Source organism: Trachypithecus francoisi, unplaced genomic scaffold, assembly GCF_009764315.1.
Source record: "Trachypithecus francoisi isolate TF-2019V2 unplaced genomic scaffold, Tfra_2.0 Lachesis_group11, whole genome shotgun sequence".
NCBI lineage: Eukaryota > Metazoa > Chordata > Mammalia > Primates > Cercopithecidae > Trachypithecus > Trachypithecus francoisi.
In genome coordinates, this window is record NW_022681456.1 from 32,112,354 (window position 1) to 32,128,295 (window position 15,942).

The 15,942-nt window shown below is 37.9% G+C and overlaps 1 protein-coding gene across 2 annotated transcripts in view; it reads left to right on the forward strand.

The window, feature by feature from the left end:
* The window catches only part of SLC5A8 (solute carrier family 5 member 8), a 65,717-nt gene extending 50,045 nt beyond the window's left edge, over positions 1 to 15,672 (forward strand). Inside the window, exons 12-15 of one of the 2 annotated variants that reach the window (XM_033220909.1) lie at positions 97 to 302; positions 9,205 to 9,308; positions 12,926 to 13,005; positions 13,770 to 15,672. In XM_033220909.1, coding sequence (XP_033076800.1) covers positions 97 to 302; positions 9,205 to 9,308; positions 12,926 to 13,005; positions 13,770 to 13,895 — 516 coding nt within the window. In that variant the 3' untranslated portion in view covers positions 13,896 to 15,672. The remainder of the gene's footprint in view (positions 1 to 96; positions 303 to 9,204; positions 9,309 to 12,925; positions 13,006 to 13,769) is intronic. The other variant, XM_033220910.1, reaches the window with a different exon arrangement.
* The last annotated feature ends 270 nt before the right edge of the window (positions 15,673 to 15,942 follow it).

Below are 15,942 nucleotides of genomic sequence, written 5' to 3' on the forward strand. Positions count from 1 at the left end.
TAATTTTGTGCCATGTTGAACTTGGATTTCTAATATTAATTTTGACATCAAAGCAAATTGTATTATTTTTCTTTTAAAAGCATTCTTGTTTTACAGGGAGCACTTGTTGGTCTGATGGCTGGATTTGCTACTTCTCTATGGGTTGGAATTGGAGCTCAAATGTATCCCCCACTTCCTGAGAGAACATTGCCATTGCAGCTTGATATCCAAGGCTGTAACAGCACATACAACGAGACAAATTTGATGACAACCACAGAAATGCCATTTACTACTGGTGTTTTTCAAATACACAATGTTCAAAGGTATTGAATTAAGTTTTATTACATTACACTTTTAAAAATTTATGCAACAAGTAGAGAACTCCAGTTGTTTTTTGTCTTGCTTACAACACTGTGATTTTGCCTAATTCTGGAATGAGTAAAACCTGTGTGGCTAGCTATACTATTTTCTGCAGCAGTAACAAAAAATGTCATATTTTCATAATTTTTCTAGACATTTCTGCCTTATCTACAGATGTAAGAAAACTTAAATATTAATGAAAAAATTCTATTATGTGTAAACTCTCCTAAACACCAGCTCTTAGCTGCACAAAGAATTATCGTTGTCTTGGAAAAACTTTTAAAATGGAAAGCACAATTATAAATAAATATTGCTTATATAGTCTTTGAAGGATAGATTTTACTGACCACAAGCTACACTTATTTAAACATATTAAATAATTGCCATTTGTTCAGTTGAAGATTCCAAATCTTTAAAGCATTAACAGTGATTGCAGCTGTGATCTTCATGCTTGATTTCAGTCATGCAGTACACTTTGGAGCCTCTAGATGCTGAAGTTGTCTGATTTAATGTAATGATATAGACCTGTGGGTAGAGACATGCTTTACTGTATAGTGCATGTGAGGGCAAGACTTTCTTTAGTGGATATATAAATGTCCAGCCTTAAAGCACAAACCCTGTGGATATGTTCGAGGAATGCAAAGATGATGCCATTGCCCCCAAAATATTGCCCCAGTGCCAGTTTATCTGGAATGACATCATTAGAGAGTCATCCGTTTGGGGTTAAGACACAGCATACCCCTCTTAAAATGGACACACTCCTTGGAGAGGGAACATGATCATACATATAGCCATTGTTAGCAATTTGTGTTCCAGAGGGAATTCAGCTATGAGAAAGCTAGTCAGTGGGACTTCCAGGGGCATTCCAGGCAGGTAAGCTCTATATGGTTGAGTGGAAAGGTAGTTCCAGAGCCTGAGGCATATTTGAGGGAAGTTTTACTAGGTGAGGTGCAGTGTAGAGAGGGATAAGGACATGTGGGGAGCAGTGTGGACAGGCATGAAAGCACTAGAGAGGGGACTGGGAGAGTCATTAGAGTCAGAAAGGGAGAAAAGGTTAATTGAAGGTTAAGTGAGAAGACATAGAGGATGTACTTCTTGTTTTACAATTTTGCTTAGCATTTTCCTAATTATGTAATTATTTGCCCTTAAGAGTCTAAGGCAAAATGGTTATTTGGATTCCTGAAAGAAATAAATTAGCTGAAGTTTATTCTATGCCTGGTACCATAATAATCAGTTTTACATGTTAGTTTACTTATCAAATATTTCCGCTTAATAAACAGGAAATTTTGAGCATGGACTGTGTACCCAGCACTGTGCTGACCATTTATTTAGTATCCATGGAAGAAAATCTTTCTCTCCCAGCCACTGTTTCCTGCCTTCCAGAAAATTCTAATCTAGCTGGAGGGTATGTGCAAAACAATAAACTCAGTAAGCATGCTAAGTATAAAAACTAGGATATAGTAAATAATAAATACTTGATACATTTTTGTTAAGAGTGAGTACAAAGTTGCAGCGTAAGTTAGCATTAAGACTTCAGAGATGTGCTACTACTTCAAGAATGCATAGGTTTGGCTAGATGAATGGGAAGATCTGGAAAGTTATTCTTGTCACCAGAAGGGAGATTGGACAAGAAAATAAATTAAAACATGCATTGTGGTAAGTAATACTCACAGGGTGTCATGGGAGCCAGAAGGAGGAAGTCTGCCTGACTGGGGTCAAGGAAACCTTCTTAGAGGAGAATTGCACGGGCTGGAGTTAGTCAGGTGGTGGGAGTGAGCACAGGGACCCACGGAGGGGGGAGTATGTGTCACAGAATGAAGAAACAACAGGTGCAAAGGCTTGAAGGGCTGAAGGATCAGGGCATCTTAGAAACATCATCCTAGTTCTGTATGGCTGGAGCACAAGGGTTGTGAGTCACCCAGCTGTAGGTTGAATGTGTGATCCTTTGGTTGCCTAGATACAAATTGTTTCGATTGCCTAGATTCAGTATTGATTTTTTTAAGTTTCCAATATTTGATGGTTACATTGGTAGCTTGCTGTGGTTTTAGTTTGTGTTTCCCTTATGATTAATGAAGTCAAATGCATTTTCATTTGTTTGTTGGCCATTTGGATATCTACTTTTGCTACTTAGTTATTGAAGTCTTTAGTCCATTTGAAATGGATTCTCTGTCTTTTTCTTATTTACATAGGAGTTCATGATGTATTCTAGATATGAGATATGTTTTGAAAATATTTTTCTCCCATTCCATGGGTTGCCTTTTTACTCTTTTAATGAGACATTCTTTTGTCAGTCAAAATCTCTTAATTTTAATTGATATCTGTTTCTCAGTTTTTTCCTATATGGTTAGTCCTTTATGTGTCTTGTTAAGAAATCCTTGTCTACCCTGCAATCATAAAGATATTCCACTAATTTTTTCATTTAAAAGCTTTATTGTTAACCATTTCCATTTGGGAAGTGTAATCCACTTTGGAATTGATTTCTGTGGGTGGTGTGATCAAGATTATTCTTCCCCATGTGGACATTCACTTAACCAAACTGAATTCAAACTTGTTGAAAAGACTCCCCTTTTGCCCCATTGAATGTGCTGGTGATGAAAACAATGTTTACCAAGTAGCTATTTTTCTGTGGATCTATTTCTCAATTCTCTACTCTGTTCTATTTTCTGTCTCTGGCTCAATATCACACTCTCTTAATTTCATTAGCTCACCTCAATGTGTTCCCCTTCTTTCTGGGCTCTTGACACCTCAAGTTCTCATTGTTTTGTGTTTGTTTTTGTTTGAGACAGAGTCTCGCTCTGTTGCCCAGGCTCGAGCTCAATGCAACCTCCACCTCCTGGGTTCAAGTGATTTTTGTGCCTCAGCCTCCCAAGTAGCTGGGATTACAGGCATGCGCCACGACTCCTGGACAATTTTTGTATTTTTAGTAGAGATGGGGTTTCATCATGTTGGCCAGGCTGGTCTCGAGCTCCTGACCTCGGGTTATCCACCTGCCTTGGCCTCCCAAAGTGCTGGGATTATAGGCGTGAGCCACGGCGCCCAGACAAGTTCTCATTGTCTTGATCTCTCTGATATCTTCAAAAACCTGCCTCCCTCCCCATGCCCCAGGTTTTATATATTGTTCTCAGCAGAATGATTGGTCTAAATCAAGCAGCTGTCAAAACTGAAAGTGGAATCCTAAAGCAATCATTGTAGAAATGATCATAGAATTTTCATGTTACTCTTTCACTTAAAACATTGCATTGAGTGCCATTGCCTGTAGAGTAAAATTCCAACTCATGCCCAGTCCCACAAAACAGTCCCCTGCCTATCTTTCATCTTGTAATCACTGTCTTCTCACTGTGCCTCAGTCAGCTTGTGTTTAGTCTCTGAGACGCTTTCCTCAATAACGTTTTGTTTCTCAGATCCCAGTTCAAATGTCACTTATTCCCAAAGGTTTTCTCTGACCACTCGTAGGGTAGTTTCTCCCTCTCCATCCTGTTAATAGCAAATCATTTTGTTTTATTTTCCTTACAGTGCTTTCTACTAGTGGAAATTATTATATTCATTAATTTGTTTATTGTATTTATCTCATTAGAATATAAACTTTATGTGAGCAGGAATCTTATCTACCTTATGTTTAAAAAATAATTTCAACTTTTATTTAGATACCTGTGCAGGTTTCTTACTGGGGTAAACTCTTGCCTCTCTCCCTTCAACTTCTAGTCATCCCCAGTGTCTATTGTTCCCTTCTTTGTGTCCATACGTACCCAATGTTTAGCTCCTACTTATAAGTGAGAACATGTGGTATTTGGTTTTCTGTGCCTGCGTTAATTTGCTTAGGATAATGGCCTCCAGCTGCATCCATGTTGCTGAAAAGGACATGATTTTGTTCTTTTTTTATGGCTGCATGGTATTCCATGGTGTATATGAACCACATTTTCTTTTTTCTTTAATTTTTATTTATTTTTATTTTTTTACCCTTTCTTTTTTTTATTATACTTTAAGTTCTTGGGTACATGTGCACAATGTGCAGGTTTGTTACATATGTATACATGTGCCATGTTGGTGTGCTGCACCCATTAACTTGTCATTTACATTAGGTAGATCTCCTGATGCTATCCCTCCCCCCTCCTCCCATCCTATGACAGGCCCCTGTGTGTGATGTTCCCCTTTCTGTGTCCAGATGTTCTCATTGTTCAGCTCCCACCTATGAGTGAGAACGTGTGGTGTTTGGTTTTCTGTTCTTGCAACAGTTTGCTGAGAATGATGGTTTCCAGCTTCATCCATGTCCCTACAAAGGACACAAACTCATCCTTTTTTATGGCTGCATAGTATTTCATGGTGTATATGTGCCACATTTTCTTAATCCAGTCTGTCACTGATGGATATTTGGGTTGTTTCCAAGTCTTTGTTATTGTGAGTAGTGCCGCAGTAAACATACGTGTGCATGTGTCTTTATAGCAGCATGATTTATAATCCTTTGGGTATATAGCCAGTAATGGGATGACTGGGTCAAATGGTATTTCTAGTTCTAGATCCTTGAGGAATCACCACACTGTCTTCCACAATGGTTGAACTAGTTTACAGTCCCACCAACAGTGTAAAAGTGTTCCTATTTCTCCACATCCTCTCCAGCACCTGTTGTTTCCTGACTTTTTAATGATTACCATTCTAACTGGTGTGAGATGGTATCTCATTGTGGCTTTGATTTGCATTTCTTTGATGGCGAGTGATGATGAGCATTTTTTCATGTGTCTGTTGGCTGCATAAATGTCTTCTTTTGAGAAGTGTCTGTTCCCATCCTTTGCCCACTTTTTGATGGGGTTGTTTGTTTTTTCTTGTAAATTTGTTTGAGTTCTTTGTAAGTTCTGGATATTAGCCCTTTGTCAGATGAGTAGATTGCAAAAATTTTCTCCCATTCCGTAGGTTGCCTGTTGACTGTGATAGCAGTTTCTTTTGCCGTGCAGAAGCTCTTTAGTTTAATTAGATCCCAATTGTCAATTTTGGCTTTTGTTGCCATTGCTTTTGATGTTTTAGACATGAAGTCCTTGCCCATGCCTATATCCTGAATGCTATTACCTAGGTTTTCTTCTAGGGTTTTTATGGTTTTAGGTCTAACATTTAAGTTTCTAATCCGTCTTGAATTAATTTTTGTATAAGGTGTAAGAAAGGGATCCAGTTTCAACTTTCTACATATGACCAGCCAATTTTCCCAGCACCATTTATTAAATAGGGAATCCTTTCCCCGTTGCTTGTTTTTGTCAGGTTTGTCAAAGATCAGATGGTTGTAGATGTGTGGTATTATTTCTGAGGGCTCTGTTCTGTTCCATTGGTCTATATCTCTGTTTTGGTACCAGTACCATGCTGTTTTGGTTACTGTAGCCTTGTAGTATAATTTGAAGTCAGGTAGCGTGATGCCTCCAGCTTTGTTCTTTTGGCTTAGGATTGTCTTGGCAATGTAGGCTCTTTTTTGGTTCCATATGAACTTTAAAGTAGTTTTTCCCAATTCTGTGAAGAAAGTCATTGGTAGCTTAATGGGGATGGCATTGAATCTATAAATTATCTTGGGTAGTATGGCCGTTTTCACAATACTTATTTTTCCTATCTATGAGCACAGAATATTCTTCCATTTGTTTGTGTCCTCTTTTATTTCGTTGAGCAGTGGTTTGTAGTTCTCCTTGAAAGGGTCCTTCCCATTCCTTGTAAGTTGGATTCCCAGGTATTTTATTCTATTTGAAGCAATTGTGAATGGGGGTTCACTCATGATTTGGCTCTCTGTTTGTCTGTTACTGGTGTATAAGAATGCTTGTGATTTTTGCACATTGATTTTGTATCCTGAGACTTTGCTGAAGTTGCTTATCGGCTTAAGGAGATTTTGGACTGAGACGATGGGGTTTTCTAAATATACAATCATGTCATCTGCAAACAGGGACAATTTGCCTTCCTCTTTTCCTAATTGAATACCCTTTATTTCTTTCTCCTGCCTTATTGCCCTGGCCAGAACTTCCAACACTATGTTGAATAGGAGTGATGAGAGAGGGCATCCCTGTCTTGTGCCAGTTTTCAAAGGGAATGCTTCCAGTTTTTGCCCATTCAGTATGATATTGGCTGTGAGTTTGTCATAAATAGCTCTTATTATTTTGAGATACGTTCCATCAATACCGAATTTATTGAGAGTTTTTAGCATGAAGGGCTGTTGAACTTTGTCAAAGGCCTTTTCTGCATCTATTGAGATAATCACGTTGTTTTTGTCTTTGGTTCTGTTTATATGCTGGATTATGTTTATTGATTTACGTATGTTGAACCAGCCTTGCATCCCAGGGATGAAGCCCACTTGATCATGGTGGAATAAGCTTTTTGATGTGCTGCTGGATTTGATTTGCCAATATTTTATTGAGTATTTTTGCATCGATGTTCATCAGGGATATTGGGATATTGGTCTAAAATTCTCTTTTTTTGTTGTGTCTCTGCCAGGCTTTGGTGTCAGGATGATGTTGGCCTCATAAAATGAGTTAAGAAGGATTCCCTCTTTTTCTATTGATTGGAATAGTTTCAGAAGGAATGGTACCAGCTGCTCCTTGTACTTCTGGTAGAATTCGGCTGTGAATCCATCTGGCCTGGGCTTTTTTTGGTTGGTAGGCTATTAATTATTGCCTCAGTTTCAGAGCCTGTTATTGGTCTGTTCAGGGATTCAACTTCTTCCTGGTTTAGTCTTGGGATAGTGTATGTGTCCAGGAGTTTATCCATTTCTTCTAGATTTTCTAGTTTATTTGCGTAGAGTTGTTTATACTATTCTCTGATAGTAGTCTGTATTTCTGTGGGGTCGGTGATGATATCCCCTTTATCATTTTTTATTGCATCTATTTGATTCTTCTCTCTTTTCTTCTTTATTAGTCTTGCTAGCGGTCTATCAATTTTGTTGATCTTTTCAAAAAACCAGCTCTTGGACTCACTGATATTTTGAAGGGTTTTTTGTCTCTATCTCCTTCAGTTCTGCTCTGATCTTAGTTATTTCTTGCCTTCTGCTAGCTTTTGAATGTGTTGCTCTTGCTTCTCTAGTTCTTTTAATTGTGATGTTAGGGTGTCAATTTTAGATCTTTCCTGCTTTCTCTTGTGGGCATTTAGTGCTATAAATTTCCCTTTACACACTGCTTTAAATGTGTCCCAGAGATTCTGGTATGTTGTATGTTTGTTCTCTTTGGTTTCAAAAAACATCTTTATTTCTGCCTTCATTTCGTTATATACCCAGTTGTCATTCCGGAGCAGGTTGTTCAGTTTCCATGTAGTTGAGCAGTTTCGAGTGAGTTTCTTTTTTGTTTTGTTTTGTTTTGTTTTAGACAGAGTCTTGCTCTGTCGCCCAGACTGGAGTGCAGTGGCCGGATCTCAGCTCACTGCAAGCTCCACCTCCCGGGTTTTACGCCATTCTCCTGCCTCAGCCTCCCGAGTAGCTGGGACTACAGGTGCCTGCCACCTCACTGGGCTAGTTTTTTGTATTTTTTAGTAGAGACGGGGTTTCATCATATTAGCCAGGATGGTCTCAATCTCCTGACCTCGTGATTCGCCCGTCTCGGCCTCCCAAAGTGCTGGGATTACATTGAGTGAGTTTCTTAATCCTAAATTCTAGTTTGATTGCTCTGTGGTCTGAGAGACAGTTTGTTATCATTTCTGTTCTTTTACATTTGCTGCGGAGTTCTTTACTTCCAACTACGTGGTCAATTTTGGAATAAGTGCAATGTGGTGCTGAGAAGAATGTATATTCTGTTGATTTGGGGTAGAGAGTTCTGTAGATGTCTATTGGGTCTGCTTGGTGCAGAGGTGAGTTCAATTCCTGGGTATCCTTGTTAACAAACAAAGCTGGATGGAGAATGACTTTGACGATTTGAGAGAAGGCTTCAAACGATCAAACTTCTCTGCGCTATAGGAAGAAGTTTGAACCCATTGCAAAGAAGCTAAAAACCTTGAAAAAAGATTAGATGAATGGCTAACTAGAATAACCAATGAAGAGAAGTCCTTAAATGACCTGATAGAGCTGAAAACCATGGCACGAGAACTATGTGACAAATGCACAAGCTTTAGTAACCAATTCGATCAACTGCAAGAAAGGGTTTCAGTGATTGAAGATCAAATGAATGAAATGAAGCGAGAAGAGAAGTTTAGAGAAAAAAAAGAATAAAAAGAAATGAGCAAAGCCTCTAAGAAATATGGGACTATGTGAAAAGACCAAATCTACGTCTGATTGATGTACCTGAAAGTGACAGGGAGAATGGAACCAAGTTGGAAAACACTTTGCAGGATATTATCCAGAACTTCCCCAACCTAGCAAGGCAGGCCAACATTCAAATTCAGGAAATACAGAGAACATCACAAAGATAGTCCTCCAGAAGAGCAACTCCAAGACACATAACTGTCAGATTCACCAAAGTTGAAATGTACCACATTTTCTTTGTCCAGTCCACCACTGATGGGCACCTAGGCTGATTCCATGTCTTTGCTATTGTGAATAGTGCTGCGATGAACATATAAGTGCATGTGTCTTTTTGGTAGAACCATTTATTTTCCTTTGGCTATATATCCAGTAATGGGATTGCTGGGTCAAACGGTTTATCTACCTTATTTATGGCTGACTGTCCAATCACAAGAGCAGTGCCTGGGACATCATGCAGAATTGAGTGAATAAACATGGCCTTCAAGTATTTTAGTATATAGTCAAAGTGAAATTTCACTTTCAATTCCTGATCCGATACGATAAAATTAGGACAGCAGGTTATGACATTAAAAACATTATTGAATATTGTATTTTGACCTTGCCATGAGAATCACTGGTATATACTGGTAGTTGCTAGTGGCATTACATGAAATCTTACAGTTGTGCTTTTGCTCTCTTAGGACTCCACTGATGGATAACTGGTATTCTTTATCATATCTGTACTTCAGCACTGTTGGAACTTTGGTAACATTATTAGTGGGGATACTTGTCAGTTTACCAACAGGTAACTATCTAAACATTAGTATTGTTGTATTTACCTCTATATTCGTTTTTACTGTATCTGTTTTATAGCTTTTCATGTTATTTTACTATGATCCTATTGACAGCTAGTTTAATTATTTCTTCTGTTTTACTCATGGGAAATCTGAAGGCCTAGACTAGAAAGCAGAAGACTTATTTCTATATGAATCTTGGTTCTGCCCTTTAGGGCCTGCATGAACTTGGGCAAGTCACGTAGCTACACTGAGCCTCAGCTTTCTTATGTGTAAAATGAGGACAGTAATAATTGACCTGCCCATCTCACAGGTTGCTGTAAGACAAAAATAAGATGCTTGAAAACAACTTCGTAGCTACTATGGTGTTAGGGATTTTACACATATTTTTACAATAACCCAATATGCTATGATCTTTACATTGTCCCATATTCATTCTTTGTAAACTGTAAGGAAGCATAGACAGATGATATCTAAACATAGTGTGGAGGCTTTTTTTTCAGATGTTTATCATTTTTTTAAAAAGTATGTTTATTTTTAAAAAATCAAATTGATACACATAGTATATAAATTGGCTCTCTGGGATTGCTATAGAATGGTTATCTTGAAACTCCATTTTGTCCTCATTCTGTGAATTCTCTTGGCCCCTGTTCCTGTGTTGGGTTTTCTACTGCCTATATTCATTACTTCTCATTCTCATTTACTGCCTTAATTGAATGGAACACATCCTATAGCATATTCTCAAGGATGAGTAGACAAAAGAAGAGGTTTTGGAAACTTTGTGTGTCTGAAAAAAATTATTTAATCTATCTTATGCTTGATTGATTGTTTGAATAGAAATTCCTAGGGCTGAAAATAACTTTTCTTTTTTCTGAGAGGATGTCTGAACTTTTTTCTAGCTTGCTATGTTGCTGTTGTGACAGTGCCGTGCTACCAGCTGACACTTTGCATGTGTCCCATTTTCACAGTGACTGCCTTGGCCTAGGCCTTCAGTAAGGCTCGTTCAATCTGGAGATCCATGTCCTTCAGTTCTGGACATTTTCTTTTTTCTTTTCTTTTCTTCCTTTTTATTTTTATTTTTTTAAAATAATTTTCTGTGTTCTCTCTCTGGAAACTCCTATTAGTCAAACATTTGAATCAGAATCATGGACAGTTCCTCTAATTTTCTCGTTTTTTTTCTCTCTTATTTTTCATCTCTGTGTCTTTTAGGTCTACTATGTGGGATATTTTTTCACTTACTTTTCCAATAATTCTCAAAGGAGTGCTCTGATCCAGTTTTGAGAATAGTCTGTAGGGGAACGAGGGCAGGGAAGAGGCTATTGCAGTAACCCAGGTGAGAGATCACAGCGCTGGGGCCGGGGTAGTGTGGAGTTGGTGAAACGTGCTGGGCTCCCTGACTCCCTACATCCCCTCACACATATGCATCCATAGCAGCCATGCCAGGGGAAGGGTGCACTGCCTCCTTCAACATGTGTTTCAACTAGTCAGAAATCACACACTGTGTTCAAGGATGTCTGATGTCTTTGTTTGCTCCATGCTACAAAGTTGCCAGGACTGTGCCACTTCACAGAATCCTGCTATCATTTTATGTTTTTTTGGTACTGGGATAGCACCGTCTCTCAAACTTCTATGACACTTGTATTTATAATTATAAAATCTGTTGCTATTCATTATTTCTCAAACAGTTGTGGGAAAATATTCTCTTTCTTTTCCAAAAGGACTGTGCTCTTTCTCAAAAATAATATTCCCAGCACGGTAGGTTTATTAATTTTTTTGGTCCAGTTTGATATATTTTAAGACAGAATTTTTTGTTGTTATTGTTGAGATGGAGTCTCACTCTTTTGCCCAGGCTGGAGTGCAGTGGTGCGATCTCAGCTCACTGGAAACTCTGCTTCCTGTGTTCAAGGGATTCTCTGACCTCAGCTTCCCAAGTAGCTGGGACTACAGGCACACACCACCATGCCCGGCTAATTTTTGTATTTTTAGTAGAGGTGGAGTTTCACCATATTGACCAGGCTGGTCTCGAACTCCTGACCTCAGGTGATCTGCCTCAGCCTCCAAAGTGCTGGGATGACAGGCATGACCCACCATGCCCGGTCTTAAGACAGATTTTCATCTTTTCCCGGAAGTCATTCAGTTTTTCAGATCTGGAATACACCTAACCAGTCTCCCTGTACTATTTGTCCTTTGGTCCTTATTTAGCTCAGTTTTTAAAAGAACGTGGAGTACCAGAGTACCTCCTTTGAGTACTCCTTTTTTTCTTTTAAATGCTTTGATTCTGAAAAACCATATACAGCTATATCTTTTGTTTCAAAAAGTAACGCTCTACCTCAGTGACTGGGGTCCAGTAATAAAAGACACTTTGACTTCATTAATTTCACAAATAACTTATTCCTACTTCACAGAAGCAGTGAGTACCTTGAAAACTGTCGAGAAGCACACAATTTTGATGTTCCTTGGGAAACAGATTTTAAAACCTATTGTAGTATACTAAAACTCCCATAAGAGTACAGGCCTTGCAGACTGGGTTGGCGTTTCAGCACTCCCCTGACTTTTACTATACGGAAGGCTATGTTTTCATCAGGAAAATGGGGGCAAATCATTTCCTCAGTGAAATCACAAATTGTGGGCACAGTGATTGTTTTGTTTCTCTGTTTCTCTAGCACCTAGCAGCATCTCCAGCACACAGCAGGTACTCAATAACATTGCATGAATTCATTTAAAATTGATTCTATCTCCAGAACAGCAGAGGTTCCCATAATTAAAAGTCTAGTATTTGTACTAAAGTAGTGGTTCTTAAACTTTAGAGGGCATAAGGATCCTCTTGGAAATTTTATAAAAATCAGGCTTCAGGGGTCCTACCCGCAGAGGTCCTAATTTGGTCAGTCCAGGCTAGAGTCTGGGAATCTGCATTTTATGTACATTCTCTGAGTGATTTGAGTAAGGGTAGTTTGAGGACCACTCTTTGAGGTACACAATTTTTAAAAGCATCCTCTTTGATCCACAAAAAATACCAAAGCAGAATAGATTTTTTTTTTTTTTTTTTTGTAAAGAAAACCTTAAGGAAGAGGATTTGGATCAAACATCAGTCAGCATACTGATTTTCATTTAAATAATTTATTCAGCAGTTCAGAATTTCCTGCATTTCTTCATAGACATGTATATTTGTAGCCACAAAAGTGGGGGAAAAGCAGCTCCACTGTCTGAAGCAGAGGCAGATGGTTTGATATTTTACTGATGGCATGGAGGGTGCTTTTAAACCAGTTTCCCTACCAGCATTGGGCCAGATGACTGTTTCTCTAGTTGAGTACCAGATGAAGCAGTTGGCTTGCATTTTTTGCTCTATCTCACATACATATATGTGAGATATATATATATATATATTTTATATATATATATAACAAGACTCATATTTATTATAGTGAGAGGCTTTCAAGACCCAGGGCTGACTAAGGGAAGGGGAATTGTGGGCTAAGTAATCAGCATTTTTAAGTTTCCCTTTCTCTTTGTGTTTTATGAATGTATGGAGTTGAATGTGTACAAGTTAAATGCCTGTGTAATGGAATATCTCTGTGTAGTTACTGGTGTCCTTTTTAACAACTTAAGTCATGTACTTTTTTTTTTCCAGGAGGAAGAAAACAGAACTTAGACCCCAGATATATACTAACCAAAGAGGACTTTTTATCCAATTTTGATATTTTTAAGAAAGTGAGTTGGCTTTCATTTACCATGAGTTAGGAAACTGGGCTTTATTACCTGGATAGAACACTAGTTAGTCCTCAGCCTCTTTCTTGAAAAGTGATGGACAAGGAAGGTATAGACCCTATATAATCTGATGATCTATATATGTTGGATAGCTCTCTATCCTGTGATGATCTATATCTGTTTTATAGCTCTATATCCTCTGATACACTATACCTATTGTTTATCTGTCTATCCTCTGATGAGCTATATCTGTTGTATATCCTCTTTCCTTTGATGATCTGTATCTGTTGTATATCTCTCTATCCTCTGATAACCTATAACTGTTGTATATCCCTCTATTCTCTGATGAGCTATACCTGTTGTATATTTCTCTAAATCTGTCTATCCTCTGATAATCTATATCTATTGTATCTCTCCAAAAATCTGTCTATCCTCTGATAACCTTTATCTGTTGTATATCTCTCTCTATCTGTCTATCCGCTGATAACCTATATCTGTTATAGCTCTCTGTATATCTGTCTATCCTCTGATAACGTAAATCTGTTGTTTATCTATTGTCTGATGGGCCATTTTATATCTATCTTCTGATAACCTGTATCTGTTGAATATCTACCCTCTGAGGAAGTATACCTGTTCTATATTTCTCTCCCTCAGTAGGTTAGAAAGCTGATGTAGAGAAATAAAAATAGTAGAAACAATTATTTAGAATTACATGGATGAAGAGCTTCTTTTTTCCCCCTAATCACCATGTTAACATTTTCTTTTAGAAGAAGCATGTTTTAAGCTATAAATCGCATCCAGTGGAAGATGGTGGAACTGATAATCCTGCTTTCAACCACATTGAATTGAACTTCTCAGATCAGAGTGGCAAAAGCAATGGGACTCGTTTGTGAAGCAGCTCTGATACTAGATGCTCTTAAATGATGTTTCAGTTTTATATGTTTTCTAAGATAATTGGATCAGGTTTTCTTTGTGTGTGTGTGTTGTATCATGAATGTTTGGGGGATAAGTTTTTGTTAAAACAAAGTCTGGACTATCTTCACTTACTACATCATTAATTGATGTTACTCTGGAGTTTAGAATTTTGGCATTGACATTTCCCTCTCTTTCCTTTATTTCAATGAAGCTGTAATTGTGAAAATTATAACTACATAGACGCTGAAAGGCTAATACACATATAGGCACATGTATTTGATTGTCAACAGTATATTCTTAAATTTGGGTATTACTGAAAATATTTTCCATGCCTTGGTGCTAGCATATAAGTTTGGAAGATTGCTGAAATCATAATTCATCTTGAAAAGAGCTTTTTTCCCTCCTACCACATACACCATTCTTAGGGAGCAATGAGGTAACAGGTCTGTGTTGTCTGGATCTTTGCTTTTTATTTCCCCATCAGCCAGGGGCATATACTAACCTGCAAACTGATTCTGGATCAGGAAGGTAGTAATCAATAAGTATTCTGTCTGCGAAAGACCATGGACCCAATGATCAAAGTCTTCTTGGTGCTGTTCATTAATTCTTGTGCCTTTTGGCTTGTTTTCTAGAGTTTCTGGACTTTGGCTGCTGATACTGTCTTTATTTTTATCTGCACACCCAGTTTCTGATCTATCAACTTGGGTTTTGTTGTACACTCTACCTGAGCTTGTCTTCATAATTTTCCGTTTATTGCCCTGGGTTTGGATATGTCTCAAGACACTCAAGTGAATCATGCCACCCCCAATCCTGGCTTATCAAGTCCCAGACTATAAATTATGAACTCCCATTAGCTTGGTACTAACATATACTTGATGTAGGTACTTACGGATTTGATGATCCAAGAATATTCTTCAAAATGGTTAAGCTCCATGGAGTTAGATGACTGCACTTAATGCTATTAAGTTGAACTTTTGAATGTCAACTAATTTGCAATCAATTAAACTTAAAGATACATATTGATTAAAGATACATAGAAATTTTGAAATGTTAGTATATTTATCCAGTTAAAGAGGTGAATTATATAGGCAAACACTATGTTTTTTTTTTTAATGTCTGGACTCAAAAAATGCTTTGTTCCGTGTTTTAAAATTTTTAAGTAGCGGTCTCAAAGTTGCTTAGCTGTTTATTTTGCTATGTTCCCAGCTAAGAGTTTGGTTATAGGATTTCATCAATAACTTATTTTTTGTACAGTTTCCACATTAGATGCTGTTTAAAAGTTCTTTTTTAAGCTTTTCAATTTTTTTTAGAAACATAAGAGAAACATTTAGATACATACAAATGTTTTTATGATTAAATAATTTTATGCTTATTTTCTTATACGTGTTATTTAGGTAATCACACCCTGTACATTTAGAGGTTGCTAACTGACAATGTTAAGAAAAAAAAAAAAAAATGGCTGGGCATGGTGGCTCACACTTGTAATCCCACCATTTGGGAGGCTGAGGCAGGAAGATTGCTTGAGGCCAGGAATTTTAAGTCCATCCTGGGAACATAGTTAGACCTCATCTCTATCAATCAATCAATCAATCAATCAATCAATCTTAGCTAGGCATGTTGCCACATACTTATAGTCCCAGTTACTAGGGAAGCTGAGGTGGGAGGATAGCTTGAGCCCAGGATTTTGAGGCTGCAGTGAGCTATGATTACACCACTGCACTCCAGCCTGGGTAACCGAGTGAAATCTTGTCTCTGAAAAAAAGAAAGAGAGAGAGATTTATATAACATTTAAATTGACTACATAAACCTGGGCAATGTGACGAAACTCCATCTCTACAAAAAATACAAGAATTAGCCGGGCACGGTGGTGTGTGTCTGTAATCCCAGCTACTTAGGAGGCTGAGGTGGGAAGATTGCTTGAGCCAGGAGGTTGAGGCTGCAGTGAGCTGTGATTATGTGACTGTACTCCAGCCTGGGTGATGGAGCCCTGTCTCAAAATAAATAAATAAATAAATAAAAATAAAT